The following is a 24,863-nucleotide window of genomic DNA, read 5'->3' on the forward strand; positions in this document are numbered from 1 at the left end:
CCGTAACACTAAAACACCGCGCACAGCACTGAAACACGACCCGTAACACTAAAACACCGCACGCAACACTGAAACACGACCCGTAACACTAAAACACCGCGCGCAGCACTGAAACACGACCTGTAACACTAAAACACCGCGCACAACACTGAAACACGACCTGTAACACTAAAACACCGCGCACAACACTGAAACACGACCTGTAACACTAAAACACCGCGCACAACACTGAAACACGACCCGTAACACTAAAACACCGCGCACAACACTGAAACACGACCTGTAACACTAAAATACCGCACGCAACACTGAAACATGACATGTGTCACTAAAACACCGCGAGCAACACTGAAACATGACCTGTAACACTAAAACACCGCGCGCAACACTGAAACATGACTCATAACACTAAAACACCGTCTGAAACACTAAAACTTTGACTGAACCCTAAAACACCACCTACAATTTTTTTTATCAATTTTCTGAGAATATGATGTTCATGTTCGTAACAAATGCACTGGTACAAAGACTGAAATTTCAATTCTAATGCTTTAAGAAAATTGCGCGCTGCTTATGATTTTCTTTATCTCATTTGATTAAAATAGATTAGCGTAGTCGTAATCATATAAAAAACACATCTATTTGTAGATATTGTGAACACTATCTTATGTTAAATAATTTACAATTGTGAAGTCTATACCATAAAGCGGCAACACTATCTGTTAATGAGATGTTCAAATGGGACCACACGTCATAATGTTTGATATTGTTGGACAAGGGTTATCTAATGAACGAGCAGGCGTGAAGGATATGTAATTAACTCTGCTTGTCGTTCAGCATTTACACGTCAGAAGTTATTCCCCCGTGTCAGTGATATTAAATTTTCACTTAACATCACGTTTTTGTTAATAGAATATACGTATGTTGTCTAAATGTGCTTACACGGCAAAAATAATCCCACGCCAACTTCGCTTTCAATACTGCTGCCATACAATCTTGATTTTTTCACCCCCAAAACTATCTATTGCATTGTAATGTTTCTGTGCGGCATACAACAAGCATCTCAATCCGATCCCCTTTCCCTCAGCAAAGACTGCGTACCAATCTCGATGTAATGACCATATAATTGTTATGAAAGAAATACGTATCAAAATGTAAGGGTTTATTTTTTACTTTCCGGTAAGTTTTATAAAGCTTTTGTGGCCTACCTTGTTCGGATATGATTGATTTATCATTTCTCAACAGGCATTGTATTTTACATTCTTAAATAAAATAGTGAAGATAACGAACAGTTGCAAATCTCATAACTCCTGAAAAGAATACAAAATTAAGAAAAGAGTAAACACGGACCCCATGTCATACCAGAAGTGGGATCAGGTGACTTAAAGTAAGCATCCCCTGTTGACCAGTCACATAGGCCGTGAGGCCTGCATCTTGATCAGGTAAACGGAGTAATTTGTAGTCAAAATAAGTATGCAAAGAACGGCCTAACAATTAGTATGAAACATATAAGACAGGCATTCGACCTAAGAACAGGTTTATTTTGCAAATTAGATTATTATAACTACTGTAGAATTTGCAAAATGCTGAATTTAAACGAAATTGTTGATATTCCTGTAACATCAACTTGTTTGTCAGTAGCCTGCCTCGATTTAAAACTTGATCGTACGCAGAACAAGCTCTGGTGTATCGAATCAATTGAGCAATATCGGTACCATATGCAGGTGATAATGGAATATTGCCACATAAATATGGGAAGATGAGAAGCTGAAATGCAGTTTGCCGTTGACATCCATGTCCAATAGAATAATAAAATCTGAGACAAATTAGGAGTATTCTATGGTACCTTTTATTTCGAGTTCACAGAGAAACCGGGCTATATAGATTCGACATTTCAATGCAATAAGGAATTTTCGGGATGTGCTGGGACGACCGATTATATTTGGCGTTTATACACCACGGTCATGTGATAGTAACCAATGGTAGGGCAGAGTTGACATCGATACAAATGGTATTTCGCTAGCAGACGGTCCGTAAACATCTATGCGAAGTCCCAAGATAACTATCCAAGTCATATTTGGTGCTTTACACCTTGGAGTAAATTAGATGGAAGGGAAAAGGCGCATTTAGATGCGTATCATTGGATGCAAGGCGTGAAGTTTTACCGATATCCTCTAGATTTATTTCCCTCGCCAATTCACATTATCTAGTGTAATGCATTTTCCTATAGAACGGTTGTAGTGATTTTTTACATTTAAAGATAGCATTTTAATGCAGGGATTTGATAACAATTGAAGTATCCCATGTTTGTTTACTTAGTTGTTATATTGTAATCAGGAAGTGACATGCCCTACAAATTACGTTCAACGCGCGATAAAAGTCAGAGTAGATCTGTATCTCGAAAGTGCCATATTGAGTATCTTTAATAGATAAAACGTAGCCGAATCCCTTGCTAAAGACCACACAAGGTTTTTTCTTCTGATGTAGAAGCTTTCGAATAAATTCTGTCTCATAAGAATACAAAAAAGATGTCAGTTAATAAAGGGGCACAATTCGTGCCCATGCGAATTCCAACAGATTGTTGGAAGACTTGATCAACAAAGACTACGTAGATACTATAAATGAGACGTTCTAGCATCTTTTTTATATCAACTTCAGAGTACTTGTTCATAGAATCCAAATAGTGTTTAATAAAGTAATTAACAAAAGACCTACACGGCCGTATGTATACATCCTTGATATAAGTGCAAATCAGACTTGTCAACACTGTACACTGAATTATTAATAGAATATTTGTTATACAGAGTTCTTCAAAATGATACTAGGACCCAGAAGAGGAATCGTCCTGGTGATATCTTTCCATCTTTTTCTGTTCTCTGAAAGTGTAAACGTATCCGTTATAGAGGACATCTACAACGTCATCAAAAGCCAGCCCGAATACGAAAACTTAAGTGAGTTTCTTGCTTCAAAATGAAATATATTTCATAACTCTGTTGAGATAATTTCTAACAGCAGCCTTGATATCTTACTGTGGTTTCATTAATTATAATGAGCAAAGAATATCTGGTTTTGTTAAAGAAAACGGTTTTAATGATGCATGAATCCGTTGACAACCTTTTCCCTTCTCCTTAAGGTGGATCGATCCTCATGTGACTTATAAATATTAATGGTTGAAAGTGGGAAAACTGCATTAATTTCAACTCAAAATAGTTAGATTTAATAAATAACCAAAGAAAATGTGTATGTTTCCACATTTTTAAAGATATCAGACATACAAAAAAAGAAGCACATGTTAACATAAGAAAATCACAAAAACAGAAGCACATGTTTACATAAGAAAATCACAAAAACAGAAGCACATGTTAACATAAGAAAATCACAAAAACAGAAGCACATGTTAACATAAGAAAATCACATATTTTCGTTATACAGAATAATTAAGATAGATAAAAATTTGCTGAAATGACAAATCTTAATTGTCAACAGTTTAAAAAAAACCCTACTAATTCATAAATATGTATAAATTAATTGTGAATATTGGGGAAATCATGTAAAACATACATGCAGTAGAAGAAATACCAGCATAGGAGTTATTGCCCTTGATAACATTTTAAAATTATAAATAATTGATTATCTATGGAAAATATAAACTTTTTCAGTATCAATAGCTTAACAATTTTTTTATTTTATTCAGTGAATAAAATTCCTCTGAAAGATGTATTTCTATCATGCACAAAGTTTAATTCAATAAAGATTTTTGCAAAATCCAATGACATCATATGAGGATCAATCAACCTTAAGTATGAAATCTTCTTTGTTGATCATTGAACGCCATCGTCTTTCTCATCCACGAACAGCAAAATAAGCGTGGAACTGATTCTGATAAAAACCACAATGCATACACATGTAGATGACTTAAAAGGATTAACCTTGTTGAATACCAGATAAGTATACTTCTCAGGTGTTTTTCATTTTGTTATTCTTGTTACAGCTGTTTTTGAAGTAAAGAAATCTATCGACTTTCACGCCGAAATTCCTTTGCCAAGTACCCTCCTACACACTTTACGCCAAACGCGGCAATATGACTTCATTCATGACGTCATAGAAGAAATTGCCTACGAGTAAGTTTTTAAAAACTTCTTTTTCATAAATAGTGTCCTCATTTTGAAAAGCTTGTTTCCAAACACTTTAAGCATTATTTTAGATATTTATAGACAGTGCACAAACTCATATATTTATAGACAGCGCACAAACTCTGAGATGTTTATAGACAACGCTCAAACTCTTAGATATTTATAGACAGTGTGCAAACTCTTAGATATTTATAGATAGCTCACATGGTCTTAAATATTTATAGACAACGCTCAAACTCTTCGATATTTATAGACAACGCTCAAACTCTTACATATTTATAGACAACGCACAAACTCTTAGATATTTATAGACAACGCTAAAGCTCTTAGATATCTATAGACAGCGTGCAAACTCATAGATATCTATAGACAGCGTGCAAACTCTTAGATATTTATAGATAGCGCGCAAAGTCTTAAATATTTATAGACAACACTCAAACTCTTAGATATTTATAGACAATGATCAAACTCTTACATATTTATAGACAACGCACAAACTCTTTGGTATTTATACACAACGCTAAAGCTCTTAGATATCAATAGACAGCGTGCAAACTCTTAGATAATTATAAATAGCGCGCAAACTCTTAGATATTTATAGACAGTGTGCAAACTCTTAGATATTTATAGACAGTACACAAACTCTTAGATATTTATATAATGCGTGCAAACTATTAGATATTTATAGACAACACGCAAAGTCTTATATATTTATAGACAGCGCGCAAACTCTTAGATACTTATAAACAGCGTACAAGTAGACAGCGCACAAACTCTTAGGTATTTATAGACAGCGTGTAAACTCTTAGATATTTATAGACAGTACACAAATAAATAACGCACAGACTCTTAGATATTTATAGACAGCGCGCAAACTCTTAGATATTTATAGACATTACACAAACTCTTAGATGATTATAGACAGTTCACAAATAGACAGTGCACAAATTCTTAGATATTCATAGACAGCACGCAAACTCTTAGATATTTATAGACAGTGTTCAAAGTCTTAGATATTTATAAACAGCACACAAACTCTTAGATATTTATAGACAGCGCACAAACTCTTAAATATTTATAGAATGCGTGCAAACTGTTAGATATTTATAGGCAATGCGCAAAGTCTTATATATTTATAGACAGCGTGCAAACTCTTAGATACATGTACTTATAGACAGCGTACAAATAGAATGCACAAACTCTTAGGTATTTATAGACAGTGCGCAAACTCTTAGATATTTATGAATAGCACGCGAACTCTTAAGTACTTATAGATAACGCTCAAACTCTTAGATATCCATAGACAACGCTCAAACTCTTAGATATTTATAGACAGTGCACAAACTCTTAGATGATTATAGACAGCACACAAATAGACAACGCACATACTCTTAGATATTTATAGACAGCGCGCAAACTCTTAGAAATTTATGGACAGAGCTCAAAGTCTTATATATTAATGGACAACGCTCAAACTCTGAGATATTGATAGACAGCGTGCAAACTCTTAGATATTTATATACAGCGCACAATATTTTAGATATTTATAGCCAACGCTCAAACTCTTAGATATTGATAGACAGCGTGCAAACTCTTAGATATTTATATACAGCGCACAATATTTTAGATATTTATAGACAACGCTCAAACTCTTAGATATTTATAGACAACGCACAAACTTTTAGATATTTATAGACAGTGTGCAAACTCTTAGATATTTATAGACAGCGCGCAAACTCTTAGATATTTATAGACAACGCACAAACTTTTACATATTTATAGACAGTGTGCAAACTGTTAGATATTTATAGACAGCGCGCAAATAGACAGTGCACAAACTCTTATAGGTGATTATAGACAGACTCTTAGATATTTATAGACAGCACACTAATAAACAGTGCAGAAACTCTTAGGTATTTATAGACAGCGCTAACTCTTAGATATTCATAGACAATGCTCAAAGTCTTAGAAATCAATAGACAGCGAGCATACCCTTAGATATTTATAGACAGTGCACAAATAGACAGCGCACAAAGTCTTAGATATTTATAGACAGCGCGCAAACTCTTAGATCATTATAGACAGCTGACAAACAGACAGCGTACAAATTCTTAGATATTTGTAGATAGCGCGCGAACTCTTAGATGCACGTATTTATAGAAAGCGCGTGAACTCTTAGATATTTATAGAGAGTACCAAAACGCTTAGATGATTATAGACAGCTCACAAATAGACAGTGCACAAACTCTTAGATATTTATAGACAGCGCGCAAACTATTAGGAATTTATAAACAGTGGTCAAAGTCTTAGATATTTATAGACAGCGCGCAAACTCTTAGTTATCTATAGACAGTGCGCAAACTCTTAGATATTTATAGACAGCGCGCAAACTCTTAGATATTTATAGACAGCGCGCAAACTCTTAGATATTTATAGGCAGCGCGCAAACTCTTAGATATTTATAGACAGTGGTCAAAGTCTTAGATATTTATAGACAGCAAGCAAACTCTTAGATATTTATAAACAGCGCACAAACTCTTTGATATTTATAGACAGCTCACAAATAGACAACACACAAACTCTTAGGTATTTATAGACAGTGCTCAAACTCTTAGATATTTATAGACAGCGCGCAAACTCTTAGAAATTTATAAACAGTGGTCAAAGTCTTAGATATTTATAGACAGTGCTCAAACTCTTAAATATTTATAGAATGTGTGCAAACTGTTAGATATTTATAGACAAAGCGCAAATTCTTATATATTTATAGACAGCGCGCAAAATCTTAGATACTTATAAAGAGCCTACAAATAGAATGCATAAACTCTTAGGTATTTATAGACAGTGCGCAAACTCTTAGATGTTTATGAATAGCACGCAAACTTTTAAGTACTTATAGATAACGCTCAAACTCTTAGATATTTATAGACAGTGCACAAACTCTTAGATGATTATAGACAGCACACAAATAGACAACGCACAGACTCTTAGATATTTATAGACAGCGTGTAAACTCTTAGAAATTTATGGACAGAGCGCAAAGTCTTAGATATTAATGGACAACGCTCAAACTCTGAGATATTGATAGACAGTGCGCAAACTCTTAGATATTTATATACAGCGCAGAATATTTTAGGTATTTATAGACAATGCTCAAACTCTTAGATATTTATAGACAACGCACAAACTTTTAGATATTTATAGACAGTGTGCAAACTCTTAGATATTTATAGACAGCGCGCAAACTCTTATAGGTGATTATAGACAGACTCTTAGATATTTATAGACAGCACACTAATAAACAGTGCAGAAACTCTTAGGTATTTATAGACAGCGCTAACTCTTAGATATTCATAGACAATGCTCAAAGTCTTAGAAATCTATAGACAGCGCGCATACCCTTAGATATTTATAGACAGTGCACAAATAGACAGCGCACAAAGTCTTAGATATTTATAGACAGCGCGCAAACTCTTAGATCATTAGAGACAGCTGACAAATAGACAGCGTACAAACTCTTAGATATTTATAGAAAGCGCGCGAACTCTTAGATATTTATAGAGAGTACAAAAACGCTTAGATGATTATAGACAGCGCACAAACTCTTAGCTATTTATAGACAGCGCGCAAACTCTTAGAAATTTATAAACAGTGGTCAAAGTCTTAGATATTTATAGACAGCAAGCAAACTCTTCGATATTTATAGACAGCGCACAAACTCTTAGATATTTATAGACAACGCTCAAACTCTTTGATATCTATAGACAGCGCACAAATAGACAATGCACAAACTCTAAGATATTTATAAACAGTGCTCAAAGTCTCAGATATTTATAGATAGCGCACATACTCTTATATATTTATAGAATTCGTGCAAACTGTTAGATATTTATAGACAACACGCAAAGTCTTCTATATTTATAGACAGCGCGCAAACTCTTAGATACTTATAGACAGCGTACAAATAGACAGTGCACAAACTCTTATGTATTTATAGACAGCGCGCAAACTCTTAGATATCTATGAATAGCACGCAAACTCCTAAGTATTTATAGGCAACGCTCAAATTCTTAGATATTCAAACACAAAGCTCAAACTCTTAGATATTTATAGACAGTGCACAAACTCTTAGATGATTATAGACAGCACAGAAATAGACAACGCACAAACTCTTAGATATTTATAGACAGTGCACAAACTCTTAGATATTTATAGACAGTGCACAAACTCTTAGATATTTATAGACAGCGCGCAAACTCTTAGAAATTTATAAACAGTGGTCAAAGACTTAGATATTTATAGACAGCAAGCAAACTCTTAGATATTTATAGATAACGCTCACAAATAGACAACGCACAAATTCTTAGATATTTATAGATAACGTGCAAACTCTTAGATATTTATAGACAGCGCGCAATCTCATAAATATTTATAAACAGTGCTCAAAGTCTTCGATATTCATAGACAGCGCACAAACTCTTAAATATTTATAGAATACATGCAAACTCTTAGATATTTATAAACAATGCGCAAAGTCTTATATATTTATAGACAGCGCGCAAATTCTTAGATACTTATAGACAGCGTACAAATAGACAACTCACAAACTCTTAGGTATTTATAGACAGTGCGCAAACTCTTAGATATTTATGAATAGCATGCTAACTCTTAAGTACTTATAGATAACGCTCAAACTCTTAGATATCCATAGACAACGCTCATACTCTTAGATGATTATAGACAGCACACAAATAGACAGTTCACAAACTCTTAGATATTTATAGAATACATGCAAACTGTTAGATATTCATAGATAGAGTGCAAAGTCTTAAATATTTATAGACAACGTTTAAACTCTTAGAAATTTATAGACAGAGCGCAAAGTCTTAGATATTTATGGACAACGTTCAAAATCTGAGATATTGATAGACAGCGCGCAAACTCTTAAGTATTTATAGACGGTGCTCAAAGTCTTAGATATTTATAGATAGCGCACAAACTCTTAGATATTTATAGACAACGCTCAAACTCTTAGATATTTATAGACAGCATACAGACTCTTAGATATTTATAGACAGTACACAAAATCTTTGATATTTATAGACAACGCTCAAAGTCTTAGATATTTATAGACAGTACACAAACTTTCAGATGATTATAGACAGCGCACAAATAGACAGTACACACACTCTTAAATATTAATAGACAGCGTACAAACTGTTAGATGTTTATAGGCAGCGTGCAAAGTCTTGGATATTTATAGACAGAGCTCTAACTCTTAAATATATAAAGACATCCGCAAACTCTTAGATATATATAGACAGTGCAGAAATAGACAGCGCTCAAACTCTTAGATATTTATAGACAGCGCGCAAACTCTTAGATATCAATAGACAGCGCACAAACTGTTAGATGTTTATAGACAGCGTGCAAAGTCCTAGATATTTGTAGACAACGCCCAAACTCTTAGATATTTACAGACAGCGCACAAAGTGTTAGGTATTTATAGACAGCGCGCAAAGTCTTAGATATTTATAGATAACGTTCAAACTCTTGGATATTTATAGACAACGCTCAAACTCTTAGATATTTATAGACAGCGTACAAACTCTTAGATATTTACAGACAGCGCACAAAGTGTTAGATATTTATAGACAGCGCGCAAAGTCTTAGATATTTATAGATAACGTTCAAACTCCTGGATATTTATAGACAACGCTCAAACTCTTAGATATTTATAGACAGCGTACACACTCTTAGATATTTATAGACAGTGCACAAACTCTTAGATGATTATAGACAACGCACAATTAGACAGTGCACAAACTCTTAGATATTTATAGACAGCGTGCAAACTCTTAGATATTTATAGACTACGCGCAATCCCATTAAGCATTATTTTAGATATTTATAGACAAAGCACAATCTTAAATGAGATGTAGGTAACTTTCTTTTATTCATGGATCATCCTCTTGATTTCCCTGTATAAGTATATGATGACTCTAATATTGTTAAACTTATCATGAAATCAATAATATAACGCTACAAAGCCCAAAATTAATAACGTAATTCATATTACAAAAATATAGACCCTAGTCACATCAAAGAACAAATATAGAAGATATATTAATGTTTTATTTATACTCAGTTTGACGAATTCGGATCACCTTTTTTATACTCATAAGTGTCAACGAATTTGCATGGCCTTGTAAATCGACAAGTGCAGAGGCGCTGTAAAATCACTACTGAAAAATGAATCTAATAGAAATTACTTTGAAGAAGATAATTTCTGCAGACGTTTGAAATAAACATAAAATTGATAGACTGACTGGAAAACTGAAATATTTTAAAGTCCAGGAACTGTTTTACGACACTGTCGTAAATGATTGAAAGGTAAAGATTTGTTTGAAAGATAGACCACACATTAGGGTTGTTTTTATATAGAAAATTTAGAGAGAGTTGATCATTCCGATGCTCATTTTTAAAACGTTTTGCAGAGAAAATACAACTTCCGCAGATCTGATTGAAAATGATGAGTTCCTAATCCCGCTACATCTAAAGTTCACAGAGACAGACTGTCAACTGGGGTTATCGCACGGACAGTGTAGTGATGACCAATATCGTTCATTGGACGGCTCCTGCAATAACATGGTGTATCCTACCTGGGGAATGTCAGGCCAGGTGCTACGCCGATATCTCTCTCCCGGGTACCACGATGGTCAGTCTTCAATGTCCGATGACGTAATGCATTCTGGGATAAATCCGCTCAACATGTGGCAAAGTTGTTCCCGCCATTTCGTTAGTTCTCAGAAAAAACTATTGTACCCTCATTTAGACCAGGAAAATCAAACTTCCTATACGAATATATAAAAAATTGTATGTGTATGCTATACTAGGTAACGGGAATTAAGTTTCTTACAAGAGCTGAAAAATATCTTGGCGTTTTAAAAAAGGATTTTCACAGTAATTGGTCATTTCTATTTAGAATTTCTGAATATTCATACAAATATTGTATCTAACGATAGCAAATTTTTTAAGTGGAAAATCAAAATAAATTTCCATAGGATATTGCTAATTGATAAAATCTCAAAGGAAACGTTAACATATTTTTCCTTAAGAATTTGTTTTTCAAGATGAATGTATAATGTACAATTTGACAGGTTATATTCTCAGATGGCAGCTTTAATTTTCTCGAGAATTAAATGTATGACAAGGTCGAAATTGTCATTTGGATTTCGCAGTTTGATAAATTACAAATAGAACCAGGGGAATAATGAATGAAGAATTAATAAAATGACGAAGGAAATTGTCAATTCATGTTTTCATTTCAAATATATTTACGGTCTTTTGTCAAAGCACGGCGCATTTTCATCGTCATTGGAGCAATTTTGTTAAACCTAAAAACGAATTTAAATCCTCAACGAAAAAAAAAAAAGAAATTAAAAAAATCAGGAACAACCGTCCCTGTCGCAAAATCAAATCCCCGCAAATAAGCTGGTTTTCTGGCGAATTGAAAATTTTACCTCCACAAAAATAGGGATTTTACAGAGTTTTTTTTACCATACGAACCACATATTTTCATCTTATACATACATTATGTATCTTGTACCTGTTGTCAGCGACTGCCTGGTATCATGAAACATACATGTAGGTGCTCAACAGAAGAAAGGGCATGGAACTATTACTTACATGTGCTTTAATTGTTTCTATTTTTAGGGGTAGAAATGGCAATCTCGCTGGACATTACAGGGGAACCACTTCCTAGCGCCAGGGAGATAAGTAATTATATACACAGAGAGGGTGACGTCATGGAAATGGACCCAGTCCTCAGCGTCATGGTGATGCAATGGGGACAGTTTTTGGAGCATGACATTTTGTCAGTTCCTGTTTACAGGGGTACGCACGCTCTGCACGTTCTACATGCTATTTATGGTAACGGATTGATATTTTAATGTTTTGCACGCGCAGATGTGACTGAGATCACAATATGACTGCACTCGATGAAATGGATACACGTGCATTATTCTGCACGAGAAGATTATGCTGATTATAGATATAAGTTTGCAACATTGTATTTGTATTGAAGGTCCAATGCTGAATTTCTAATTCCATGAATTATGCATTTGTTTGATCTGAATATTTGCTGAAAGAAAGATAGGTAAAACATTATTAGACATTAAAATCACAGGCATCTGAAGTGTGGATAGCTTGTATAGATCTTATGCACGGAACAACCCCCCCCCCCCCTCTAGAATGAAATTATTTTATACAGAACCAAAAATGTATTCAAAATATGTTATTTCCCCACCGATCACCCTCACGAGTCGTTCTGAATAGTCAGTTTGTACCTTCTGTAAGCTTTAGAGATGATCACTTGTGATATACTAATATATGTAAAGGTGTGTACAAATCATGTAAACAAACAGGGGGCTACCTACTTCGAGATCGATTCACGGTGTATAAACCAACTTTATCAAAGGAATTTCTGCAAATATGTCGTCAGACTAATGCAGATCTACTTGTGTTTTTCGTCTGAACACCATGCCATCCGTTTTATTTGTCGTATTCTGCCATTTATTTCATCGTACCTGAGCTTTTACGCCCATTGACAACCTTAGAGGAAATTTTGACATCACTTTGAGTCTCACGTTATCTGATTGGCTCTTCAATCATCCAACCACCTCGGCATTTTTCTTAGCAATGAACAAAAATATATGAAAGAGCTTTTTAAGATTTGTCAAAGGAGCATGGTTTTAAACACGAAAATAACTAATAGGAATATCAACTCAGATTATTTCTTTGTAAAAAGCTAGTTTTGATACATAACTTTACAGAATTAATTATTTGAAGATGATATTCAATCGAAATTATTTCAGCTGAAATGCTTATCTGAAGTACATTTTAGAAAAATGACGCAAGTGCAAGCCAATCCGATAACGCGAGACGCAAAGTGATGTCTCGACCTCCTTTAAGGCTGTCAATGGACATAAAAGCTTGGGTACGATGAGATAAATGGCAGAATACGGCAAATAAAACGGATGGCATGGATTTAGACAAAAGACATAAGTAGAACTACATTACCCTGACGAGATATTTGCAGAAATTTCTTCGATAAAGTTGGTTTATACCCTGTGAATCGGTCTCGAAGCAGGCAGCCCCCTGTCTGTTTACATGATTTGTTGCACACCTTTACATATACAAATATTAGTCACAGGGGCTTGTTTGTCAGATATTGAAGTTTTGTATTATTTGTTCTTGAATAATATATAAATAAAATCCACCACCCAAACCCGCTCTTTTTGTCGTTTTAAAAAAGGTATGTCATATGTACATTAAAAAAGTTCCTTTTTAATGTACATATGATATACCTTTTATAAAACGACAAAAAGAGCGGGTTTGGGTGGTGGATTTTATTTACATATTATTCAAGAACAAATAATACAAAACTTCAATATCTGACAACCGAGCCCCTGTGATGTTAGTATATCACAAGTGGTCATCTCTAAAGCTTACAGAAGGTACAAACTGACTAATCAGAACAAGTGGTCATCTCTAAAGCTTACAGAAGGTACAAACTGACTAATCAGAACGACTCGTGAGGGTGATCGGTGGGGGAGTAACATATTTTGGATACATTTTTGGTTCTGTATAAAATAATTTCATTCTGGAAAGAGGTGAGGTATGTACATTAGATATATACAAGCCATCCATACTTCAGGTGCCTGTGATTAAGATACATAATCTATAGATATATTTCAGTTGTATTGATTGATTTTCAGACAAGAACGGTGAGACTCTGGACTGCTGTGGAACACACAGAAACTAGTAAGCAAAACAAAAACTAAGTTCTGATGTCTATTATGGTTCTGTCAATTTCCAATACAAAGAAATGTTCGGCTGACCCAAAGTCTATGCTGAAAAGTGAAAAATCTTCAAATTGAGGTGTGGTTTTTTTAATTCACAGGGCCAATTAAGACCCTAAGTGAACCTTTCCCTTTCTTCAAAATTTCAAATTAAATACATCCCGTGGGGATCCGGGTTAGAATAGGTCCTCAGTATGCCTTGCTTGTCGTAAGAGGCGATTAAATGGGGCGGTCCTTCGGATGAGATCGCAAACACCGAGGTCCTGTGTCACAGCAGGTGTGGCACGATGAAGATCCCTCCCTGCTCAAAGGCCGTAAGCGCCGAGCATAGGCCTAAATTTTGCAGGGCTTATGAGTGAAAAATTCTCGAGCGGGACGTTAAACAATATTCAATCAATCTTCAATCAAATTAAGTACTGCCATTTTTACCCTTTCAATTAATTGCTGTCATTTTTATACTTTAAAGTGACATATCTTTTTCAGCCGTGAATGTTTCTCTATAAAAGTCCCTCAGACTGACCCGTTCTACAAGACTGACTGTATTCCGGTCGCGCGTTCAGCACCAGGTGTTGGTCCTATGTGCTACACGAGTGAGTGCATTCTAATTCTATAATTCACACGTTAATGTATGTGGAATGTATTGCATTTTATCACAAGTGAAACGATTGTCTCAATATTTCTTAAGTAAGAACGTGTTTTATCTTTATTCGTTGAACACAATTTTTTCATGGTTTTCGTGGAGAAGTTGATGCACTAAATGATCAACGAATAAAAATCTGAAAGCGAGAGAATGCAACTTAATTGTTCGCAGATTTACGTTTCAACCAAACTATGCTCTTTGTCACAACCTTAGACTCTGAAGCTCACAAAAAGTGTATTGTATATACTTAGTCTATTATATTCTTTTAAAAAAGGATAACATCGAAATGTATAAATGAATACACAAAGAAATTGTCAGTAAATCAATTCATTATATTACATACATTATGTTACATGTTTTGGTTTTAATGGTACCAGTAAATCATAATTCGTTACATTACATGTTTTGGTTTTAATGGTACCAGTAAATCATAATTCGTTACATTACATCTATTGATTTTAATGGTACCTTGCACATCATTTCAGCAAAGAGAGAACAGCTGAACCAGGCTACGGCTTACATCGATGGCTCACATCTGTATGGGACAGATACGGATACACTTAAGCAATTAGTGGATCCCAGTAATGGTAAGAAAACCGAGGCTTATAACTGTGTACGTATTCCTATATCAAGAGTTCATATACCTGTACACGAGTTCATACACCTGTATACGAGTTCATACACCGGTACATGAGTTCATACACCTGTACACGAGTTCATACACCGGTACACGAGTTCATACACCGGTACACGAGTTCATACACCTGTACACGAGTTCATACACCGGTACACGAGTTCATACACCGGTACACGAGTTCATACACCTAAACACGAGTTCATACACCGGTATACGAGTTCATACACCTGTACACGAGTTCATACCCCAGTACACGAATTCATTCACCGGTACACGAGTTCATACACCGGTACACGAGTTCATACACTGGTACACGAGTTCATACACCTGTACACGAGTTCATACACCTGTACACGAGTTCATACACCTGTATACACCGGTACACGAGTTCCTTTACCCAGACACTGGCTCGCACAACTATACAGAAATTCTTCCACCTTTACGTTAGTTTTTTTTTACACATGTACATACACCGATACATGAGTACATACACCGGTACACGAGTTCATACACCGGTACACGAGTTCATACACCTGTACACGAGTTCATACACCTGTACACGAGTTTATACACCTAAACACGAGTTCATACACCGGTACACGAGTTCATACACTTGTACACGAGTTCATACCCCAGTACACGAATTCATTCACCGGTACACGAGTTCATACACCGGTACACGAGTTCATACACTGGTACACGAGTTCATACACCTGTACACGAGTTCATACACCTGTACACGAGTTCATACACCGGTACATGAGTTCATACACCTGTACACGAGTTTATACACCTAAACACGAGTTCATACACCGGTACACGAGTTCATACACTTGTACACGAGTTCATACCCCAGTACACGAATTCATTCATCGGTACACGAGTTCATACACCGGTACACGAGTTCATACACTGGTACACGAGTTCATACACCTGTACACGAGTTCATACACCTGTACACGAGTTCATACACCTAAACACGAGTTCATACACCGGTACACGAGTTCATACACTTGTACACGAGTTCATACCCCAGTACACGAATTCATTCATCGGTACACGAGTTCATACACCGGTACACGAGTTCATACACTGGTACACGAGTTCATACACCTGTACACGAGTTCATACACCTGTACACGAGTTCATACACCTGTATACACCGGTACACGAGTTCCTTTACCCAGACACTGGCTCGCACAACTATACAGAAATTCTTACACCTTTACGTTAGTTTTTTTTTTTTACACATGTACATACACCGGTACATGAGTACATACACCGGTACATGAGTACATACACCGGTACATGAGTTCATACTCCTGTCCACTAGTTCGTACATCTATGGACATTTTTGTTATAAACTGGTACAGACGTTTTTTTACACCTGTAACAGGAAGGAAGAAAATGCAACGAACCAGACCGGGTTTCGAACCCGGTCCCCCTGAATCTCTAGTCAGGTACTCTACCAACTGAGCTAACTGGCCACCGGCGATCGAATCCGGCTGACCGCTACATTTTCTTCCTTCCTGTTACATTTGGTGCCGTAGACCAGCCCCTGGAACTGACAGGTGAAAATGCCTGCCAGGGGATAAAGATCCTAGGTTGATGTCTTCAAGTGTTGATACATTTTAAAAGGAGGGCGGAAAGAAGCGGTCAGTCGGGTTCGATCGCCGGTGGCCATATAGCTCAGTTGGTAGAGCACCTGACTAGAGATTCAGGGGGCCCGGGTTCGAATCCCGGTCTGGTCCGTTGCATTTTCTCCCTTCCTGTTACACACATGTGCACGAGTTCGAACACCTGTGCATGAGTTATTACATCTTTACACGAGTTTTTACATCTATATAGACGTTTTTACATTTGTGCAAGGTTCTTAAACCTATGCACGATTTTTTACAAGTGAATGTATGCAGACCACCTCGGCAGGAGCGATAATTAGGCGTTAGACATTCAGCTGTGGACTTTAAACGAGGTATCATCAGACATTTTCACACATGAAAATGAAATTTCCCAGTTGATATTTGAAACAAGTCAAATACAAAAAGATGTCTTTTAACCTTTGCGTATTTGATTTTGCTTAGCGTTTATTTTTACAGTAGCTTGATGAACGGAATCTATGACTTTTGGTACGCATCTAATTGACAAGGATTACGCAGTGTTTAGATGAAAACATTGATATTTCTTTTTGTTTTGTTTTTAAATGAAACATAATGACGGAAAGGAGGGTAGGTTAAATGTATGAGGATAGTCCGCGTGTGTGATATTTAGAATCAGAGGAGAGGAAATGAAAATGCCCATTACTGCCGAACATCTAACATCCTCATGGAATCAGTTATCAATTCCAGGCTCCAATCACGACCAAATTAATGTCTGAAATAAATAAATTCCATAATCCATAAATGCTGTTAATATAGCGCAAAGGGAAATAGAGAACGGATTCAGTAGATATTTTTCAAACATTTATGGTGGATTTAAAATGTTTGATGAGAAGATATAGGGGAATGCCCGTGTTGTCGGGACTGCCTTTTTTTTAACAGTTCATTGGTTCACTATGTGTAGGAGCATAATTCATAACAGCATTCCGGGTGTTTTAAAAAATCAGTTGATGCACTTTTTAAATTAATGTTCTTCGTTTAATTTGTGACGTGTGTCCATGTTTCAGGGTATATTTTATTTACCACTGCTACCCCCGTTATGATTGCCCAATGTTTTTTGTTCTTCTTCCCTAGACTAGAAATAATTCGTACTTGACAGATAGAGTATCATGTCTCATTGGATGGTCGTGAACGTTGCTCTGAAGTCGTTATTCAGGGTTTTGTTACTGGTTTTTTAATACTAGTTCAAGTCTACCATCCACAGCGAACACTTCGTTCTGCGCATTCGTTATACCTTCTAAAGCCACGCGCTCGTACTACTGTCATTCTCTCACCAGAGGGCGCGTTACGCAAGCTTCACCTACACACATGTAATGGGAGGAGCGCACGGAACTCTGGGTAGAGAATGCTAAACTGTATGGCAAAAGACGATTTGATGTTTCTTCATCAACTTTATGGAACTGTTCCCGTTGGATCTTCGTGTCGAGGGTTCATTAGCTGTTCCTAAAAACAAACTTAACATATATCTTGCATATACTTGCATTTAATCTGTAATTGGGTGTTAAGGTATACAGCTATTTTAAAAAAATTAACAAAAACAAAAGCCCACCTCAGTTTCAGTATTGTTTTATGCCTTTTTCTATGTATTTATTGTTCTTTGCTTTAGTTTGATTTTATTGTTTTACATGTAAATCGCTTTAGAGTAATTGTCTTAATTAGATAAAGCGCTATATAATTGTATATTATTATTAATAATAATATCTTTTTGTCTTAGTTTATATTGTGGAGATCTAATTTACAGGGAAACTGAAAGTAAACGGACAGAACATGATTCCCTCCCCTGACCCCGCCGTAGAAAACTGCATTCTAGAGAAAGGTTTTGACTACTGTCAGAAATCTGGTACGTTTTCTTTATGATTATTTAATACATGCACCACTTCCAAATTAGTGAAAGCATATTGTACTGCATAGAAAAATCAACATTTGACATGGGTATTGCCAAGGGCAGCAATATCTGGTGTATTGTGAAATGTGTTCTCATTTTGTCGTTGAAATTCAACGGCATCGTTTTACACATCGACAGTTATGTAAAAAAAAAAGTGAAGATGACGAACGGTGAATAATCTCATAATGTGCAACTTTTAATTTTCTGTTTGATATGAACGGGTTTCTATAATGTTCACATTCCAATAGATTGACCTATGTATATGAAAACCTGACAATCAACAAAATATCCCGGATTGTTAACAAAAACCAGACTGATTCCCTTTGTTGATGTCGTGACGTACATGTACAAAGGAGAAGAACTACATTTGTTATAGATCTGTAACGTTCAAGCAATAAAATGTTTTTCTTGGTTGTTTTATCGGGTGATGAAGGCAGCTAGCACTGCAGAAAAATTCTTAACCCGCGTCGAGAGTTATGAAATTTTATTTTCTGCAATGATTGCTACTTTTATCACCCGATAAAACAACAAAGAAAGATATAAAAAAATTTATGAATTTGTTTTTTAAAAATATAAACTAAATTTAAGTACTGAAAAATCATATCGTTACTTTTTAAAACGGAACAGCCAACTAAAACCTTAGACCTTGACAACGCTCCTTATTTGGTAATGATTACACGGACAGATGGTACTAAAATCCAACTCGAACTAGTTTGCAACAAACATGTATTCATTGTCTTTGATGAAAGCAATGACAATTTCAAAAGAAATATAAGAAAAATGATTCAGTGAATGTTTGTTTCAGTGAATGTAAATACATGTATAATAGCTATAGACTATTAACAAGAAGAAACTACAGCTGTGCTGAAGTCCCAGGACGGAACCATTCAGTTGTAAGAGAACAATGACGCATAATAATAAAGGCGTCTCAACTTTTTAATCATCAAATTTCAGGCATAACTAAATAAATAGACACAAATACTGAATACCAAGTCCTCATCGAGTGTTTAAATTAAGCAAGTCATTGATATTTGGCCCAGAAGAAATTAACTGAATCCACGACAGTTTGCAAAAGTGAAGTTATTTGCTCTTTGAAGATGTCAGTAACATTTGGTTCTCGTTGCACCATTTGCACGGTAATATGAGAAACTTTGTATCCTATGAAATATTTAGTGATAATGGAATCATTATCGGTGAGTCATAAACACTGTTTTGACAGGTAAAGAACATTAGAACGATTAAAGAATTTTTGCAAATCATCTATTCAGGGAAAACCATGACCTACTAAAGTCTAAGTAAAAATCCGACACTTACTGTCTCTGTTTTCCTTGACAAATGATTATTGACCAATGCGTTCGTCCGCGTTATTCAATGTTTTACTAAATGATATACCCTTGAGATTTGTTCTACTTTCATTACCCCCACTCATCAATAGTTTTCTATCCTATAGTCTCATAATATATTTGGAACCTGATAGTGAAAAATGGCCAGGTGTATCTTTTGGTTATACTTTCGAATCTGAACTACTTTGTACAATAAAAAAGGTGAATATAATGAACGGTTATAAATCTCATCATTACCATAAAGAACACAAAATATAGAGCATGACAAATACGGACCCCTGGACACACCAGAGGTGGGGGTCAGGTGCATAGGAGGAGTAAGCATCCCCTGTTGACCAGTCACACCTACTGTGAGCCCTTCATCTTTCGTACTATGAAGTAAAAATCGGTATTCAAAGAAATGCATGCCTATCAATGGGTATAAACGTTAGGCAGCCTTGGATCCAATGACAGGTTGTATTTGTAAGTTAGATCATTATAACAACCCTAGATCTCGTAAAATGCTGACTTTAAACGAGACTGTTTAAAGTCATGTAACATCAAATTACTTGTCAGAAGCCTGCCTCGATTAAAACAATTATCCTATGCAGAATATGCTCCCGTGTACCGAATCAGTTGAGAGACATAAACACCATATGCAGGTGGTAATGGAATATTGCTGCATAAATATGGGAAGTTGACAACATAAAAGCTAAGGTTACCTCGTTCATTCATAACCATGAACATCTGTGTTCGTTATGATATATAAAGCATGAAAGGTGAAGATAACGAACAGTGATCAATCTCATAACTCCTCTAAGAAATACAAAATAGAGAGCACATGGTTTATTGAAGTCAGTGAAATGTAGACATTCACCGATATTTTTTTAAAAGATACAAGAAGCAGAATTTCTACTAAAATAAACATCACCAACTTAAGAAAGATTTGCTAATGGGTTTTTTTTCCAGAGATCATGAATATGGTATCTATAATATCAATGATTTTAGATTGGAAAAGTAATTAAAGATGTTTTCTCCTGCAGGTGATGACAGGGTGAATTTGAGTCCTACCCTTACTTCGATGTATACATTATTTATCAGGGAACACAATCGACTTGTCGACCATCTACAGTGCACGAACCCGCAATGGCTTCCGGAATTTGTCTTCCAAGAGGCCAGGAAAATCATTGCGGCTCTGATCCAGCAAATAACATATACTGAATACCTTCCGGTTATTCTCGGAAAAGAAGGCATGTGGAGATATGGCTTGACTATCAACAGCGATGGTTATGACTATTCTGCATATAACCCGAATGTTAACCCAGGAATCTCGAACAGCTTTGCTTCTGCAGCCATTAAATTCATCCACACCCAAATACCCAGTATGCTCGGCTTTTACGATAACGAAACTCGTTACGTCGATTTAGAACGAACGTTTCACAGACCATGGTATGCGCAACAACATGGCGGCAGAGGCATTGAAGAGATAATGGAATGGTTGGTTAATGATGCTCAACCGGAAACCAATAGGTCATTTTCTTTTGTTATCTTGCCATTAGAATAATCCTGAAATCCATGTTTACCACTCAATGCTCTTCAGTAGCAATAGCTGTAGGGGAGGTTCACCAGTCTCTCTGACAGGACACTTACGTGGTAATATATCACCGGACTACCCAACAAAATAAATATTTCCTGGTGTAACGAATATATCCTTAATCATTAGCGGGTTAGTCATGGAACCTTTGGAGTAATTAAAGTACACTTCGAAGGCGATGTCAATTTCCTAATGTTTCCGTTATCACCTAGACCATTGTTAAATGTATATAAATCATTATGTGTAGTAATTATCCAGCGGCTCCACAGTGGTGCAACACTTACTTGTTTTTACATCCGGGGGCTTCCATTAGTGCTGATTTAAAGAATCGGGCTCATAATATACTTAGAGTGTATTTAGATCAAACTAAATTCAAAATTTACCACGACTAATTTTCAGATTTGTTTTACGGTGTATACAACATAATTTGAGGGGGAAAATCTCTACATTCATAAACACAGAAGAATTTATGTTTTGTTAAATGCTATTTATTTTTAGAATTTGGACTATAGGAAAGTCAGAAACCTTTCCAAATATGTTGCTGGATATCAATCATCTCTTATTACTGCAGAAAAAATATCTAATTACATTCCATGCTTGAAAAAAATCGAATGCCAACTATATGAATTGTATCACTGTGGGATATGAGAGAAGTTTTTGTAGGTAAAATAAGGCAAAAAATAAATTAGTTTCCGGTCTTACTGCAAGGAAGAGGGAGTTTGCTTTAGTGGCAACGGAAATTCCCGAAGGAAAATGCATTTCATATATGGTCTCTATGTCAGATACGACCTCTATGTCAGATACAATCTCTATGTCAGATAAGGTCTCTATGTTAGATAAGGTCTCTATGTCAGATACAGTCTCTATGTCAGATAAGGTCTCTATGTCAGATACAGTCTCTATGTCAGATACAGTCTCTATGTCATACAGTCTCTATGTCAGATATGGTCTCTATGTCAGATAAGGTCTCTATGTCATATAAGGTCTTTATGTCAGATACGATCTTTATGCTAGTGCCTCCTGATTTATGGACCAGGGGCCCGTTTTACATAACAACTTACGACAAAGTCGCAAGTTTAGATTGTATTACACAGTTATTACTTTAAATGAATGAATTTAAACTTTTCTGATGATTAATTTCCAACATTTTCTTTAAGAAAAAGTTTGCATTTGGAGTGAATGGTCTTACAATAAACTGGAAAATTCCAGTATGTAAAGTTTGTCGTAAGTCGTAAATTATTTTGTAAAACGCGCCCCTGGATTTTAGGTTTTGATGACGTGACTGACGAACGGGATACAACGTCTCCTACCGAGAGCGGGGAACGTTACATACCAAAGTGATATATTTATAGATTTTACGTTCCTGCTGTGAGGGACTCCTACTTGAAGTTTAATGGCAGTAGCTTAGACCTGGCGGCTGTAGATATACAGAGAGGGCGTGACCACGGACTGCTGGCCTACAATTCCTGGAGGAAGTTCTGTTCTCTACCAATCGCAGACAAGTTCGAAAATCTGCTGGACCACGAGCCTGAAATGATACAGAAACTCAGGGACATATACAAGTAAGATAACATACACACTGTACACACTACATCGATAACATTATTTGTGGTTATGAATTTTTTTGGATTTGGTGACATATTTTACAATATTAAATAATCATATATTGTGAGTAGTTTGAAGTTTTGGGCCCTACACAGAAATAACCGCAACACAAATCATAAAGCGTGGCTCGCTATAGCTTCATTAATTGCGGTGAAAATTTTGATTTTATTTACCATGGACTTGTGAGTTACATAAAAAACGTCGATATTAAATATTTTGTTTAAGTTTGGTGGTATATCTTTTTTTAAAAGTTAGTGAAGGGAACATATTAGCAAAGTGAACACTGGAAGCTTCCCATCGTAAAAACTTAGGTACAGGTCGTGTAGAGATCGAGAGTAAAAACTTTGATTGACTATAGAAAAATATTGATATAATAATTCATTATCAGTTTATTTTTTTGCTTGTATGTATATCACGTCTACCGTGACACACGAGCACCGTTTCGATTGTTTGATTGTTTTACGTCCTGTCGAGAATTTTTCACTCATAAGGAGACGTCACCTGCTGTAGGTAAAGTACCACAAAGTAAGATCTATGTTTAACGCTCAGGAATGTAGGAGTGAGGGTTATTTATCAAGCCAACGCCTGTCGCAACACAGGGCCCTCGTTTTGAAGGCCATATCCGAAAGACCCGTGATTCTCACTTCTAAATGTCAATCGTTTGACGAAGGAGTAATAACTACTTATCTCAACGTCTTAGGTTTGACATGGCACGAGCGGAGCTCTAACTCACGATCTCTCAGTTACGAAGCACACGCTCTACCACTGAGTTACCGCGGCCGATCTCCTCCGTTTCTAAGGTTATATTTAGCAAAGGAACGTCACTATCTATGATGTACGTTTAAGTTTTGATGCGAACCTTCCAGTTGCGAAGCGAGCGCCCAAACCACTAGGCTTCTCAACAAATTTGACAGGGAACTGATTTACGGAGTTACGCCCCGTATTCAAATACAGAAAATTCTCAAGTTTACGGAAATTGCATTGATCTCCATGAAATTAAAATGATTCTGTGGTGTGGGATTTAATGATTTTTGATAGTTACACGTGTTTTGTTGTGGCAAGCCAAATAGGTTACTACTACGCCTTATAACGTTTACCTGCCCTGCATGTATGTACTGTGTTTAGTTTCAGAAGTCAGTTAATTAATTATGTCATATATAAACTGACTCTGAAATAATAAACAAAATTGCGTTTATCAATTTCAACAGTTTTAGTTCCGCTGCTTTAGTTTTTCTCGTATTAATCAACGAATTCAATGATCTGAAGCTTGTCATTTTTCTATCGGGAATGGTAACCTTAATTTCTGAAATAATGACGAACCATTTCAGATCACCAGTTGACATAGATCTTCTGACCGGGGCGTTAACAGAGCGGAAGAAAGCTGGAACAGAGGTCGGGCCTACCTTTGCATGCATCATTGGTCTACAGTTTAGCGAACTTAAAAAGGGAGACCGATTCTGGTTTGAAAATCCGGATCCAAGAACAGGATTCACGATCAGTAAGACAATTATTCTTAGAAGAAAATATTG

At 35.9% G+C, this 24,863-nt stretch overlaps 1 protein-coding gene across 1 annotated transcript in view; it reads left to right on the forward strand.

The window, feature by feature from the left end:
* Positions 1–2,810: 2,810 nt before the first annotated feature.
* The window catches only part of LOC125657574 (peroxidase-like), a 29,783-nt gene continuing 7,730 nt past the window's right edge, over positions 2,811–24,863 (forward strand). The window contains exons 1-11 of the mRNA XM_048888238.2: positions 2,811–2,951; positions 3,992–4,121; positions 10,631–10,851; positions 11,850–12,029; positions 13,913–13,958; positions 14,480–14,586; positions 15,122–15,223; positions 18,670–18,768; positions 21,179–21,665; positions 23,082–23,291; positions 24,663–24,832. Coding sequence (XP_048744195.2) covers positions 2,816–2,951; positions 3,992–4,121; positions 10,631–10,851; positions 11,850–12,029; positions 13,913–13,958; positions 14,480–14,586; positions 15,122–15,223; positions 18,670–18,768; positions 21,179–21,665; positions 23,082–23,291; positions 24,663–24,832 — 1,888 coding nt within the window. The 5' untranslated portion in view covers positions 2,811–2,815. The remainder of the gene's footprint in view (positions 2,952–3,991; positions 4,122–10,630; positions 10,852–11,849; positions 12,030–13,912; positions 13,959–14,479; positions 14,587–15,121; positions 15,224–18,669; positions 18,769–21,178; positions 21,666–23,081; positions 23,292–24,662; positions 24,833–24,863) is intronic.

The sequence above is a fragment of the Ostrea edulis genome, chromosome 9 (assembly GCF_947568905.1).
Source record: "Ostrea edulis chromosome 9, xbOstEdul1.1, whole genome shotgun sequence".
NCBI lineage: Eukaryota > Metazoa > Mollusca > Bivalvia > Ostreida > Ostreidae > Ostrea > Ostrea edulis.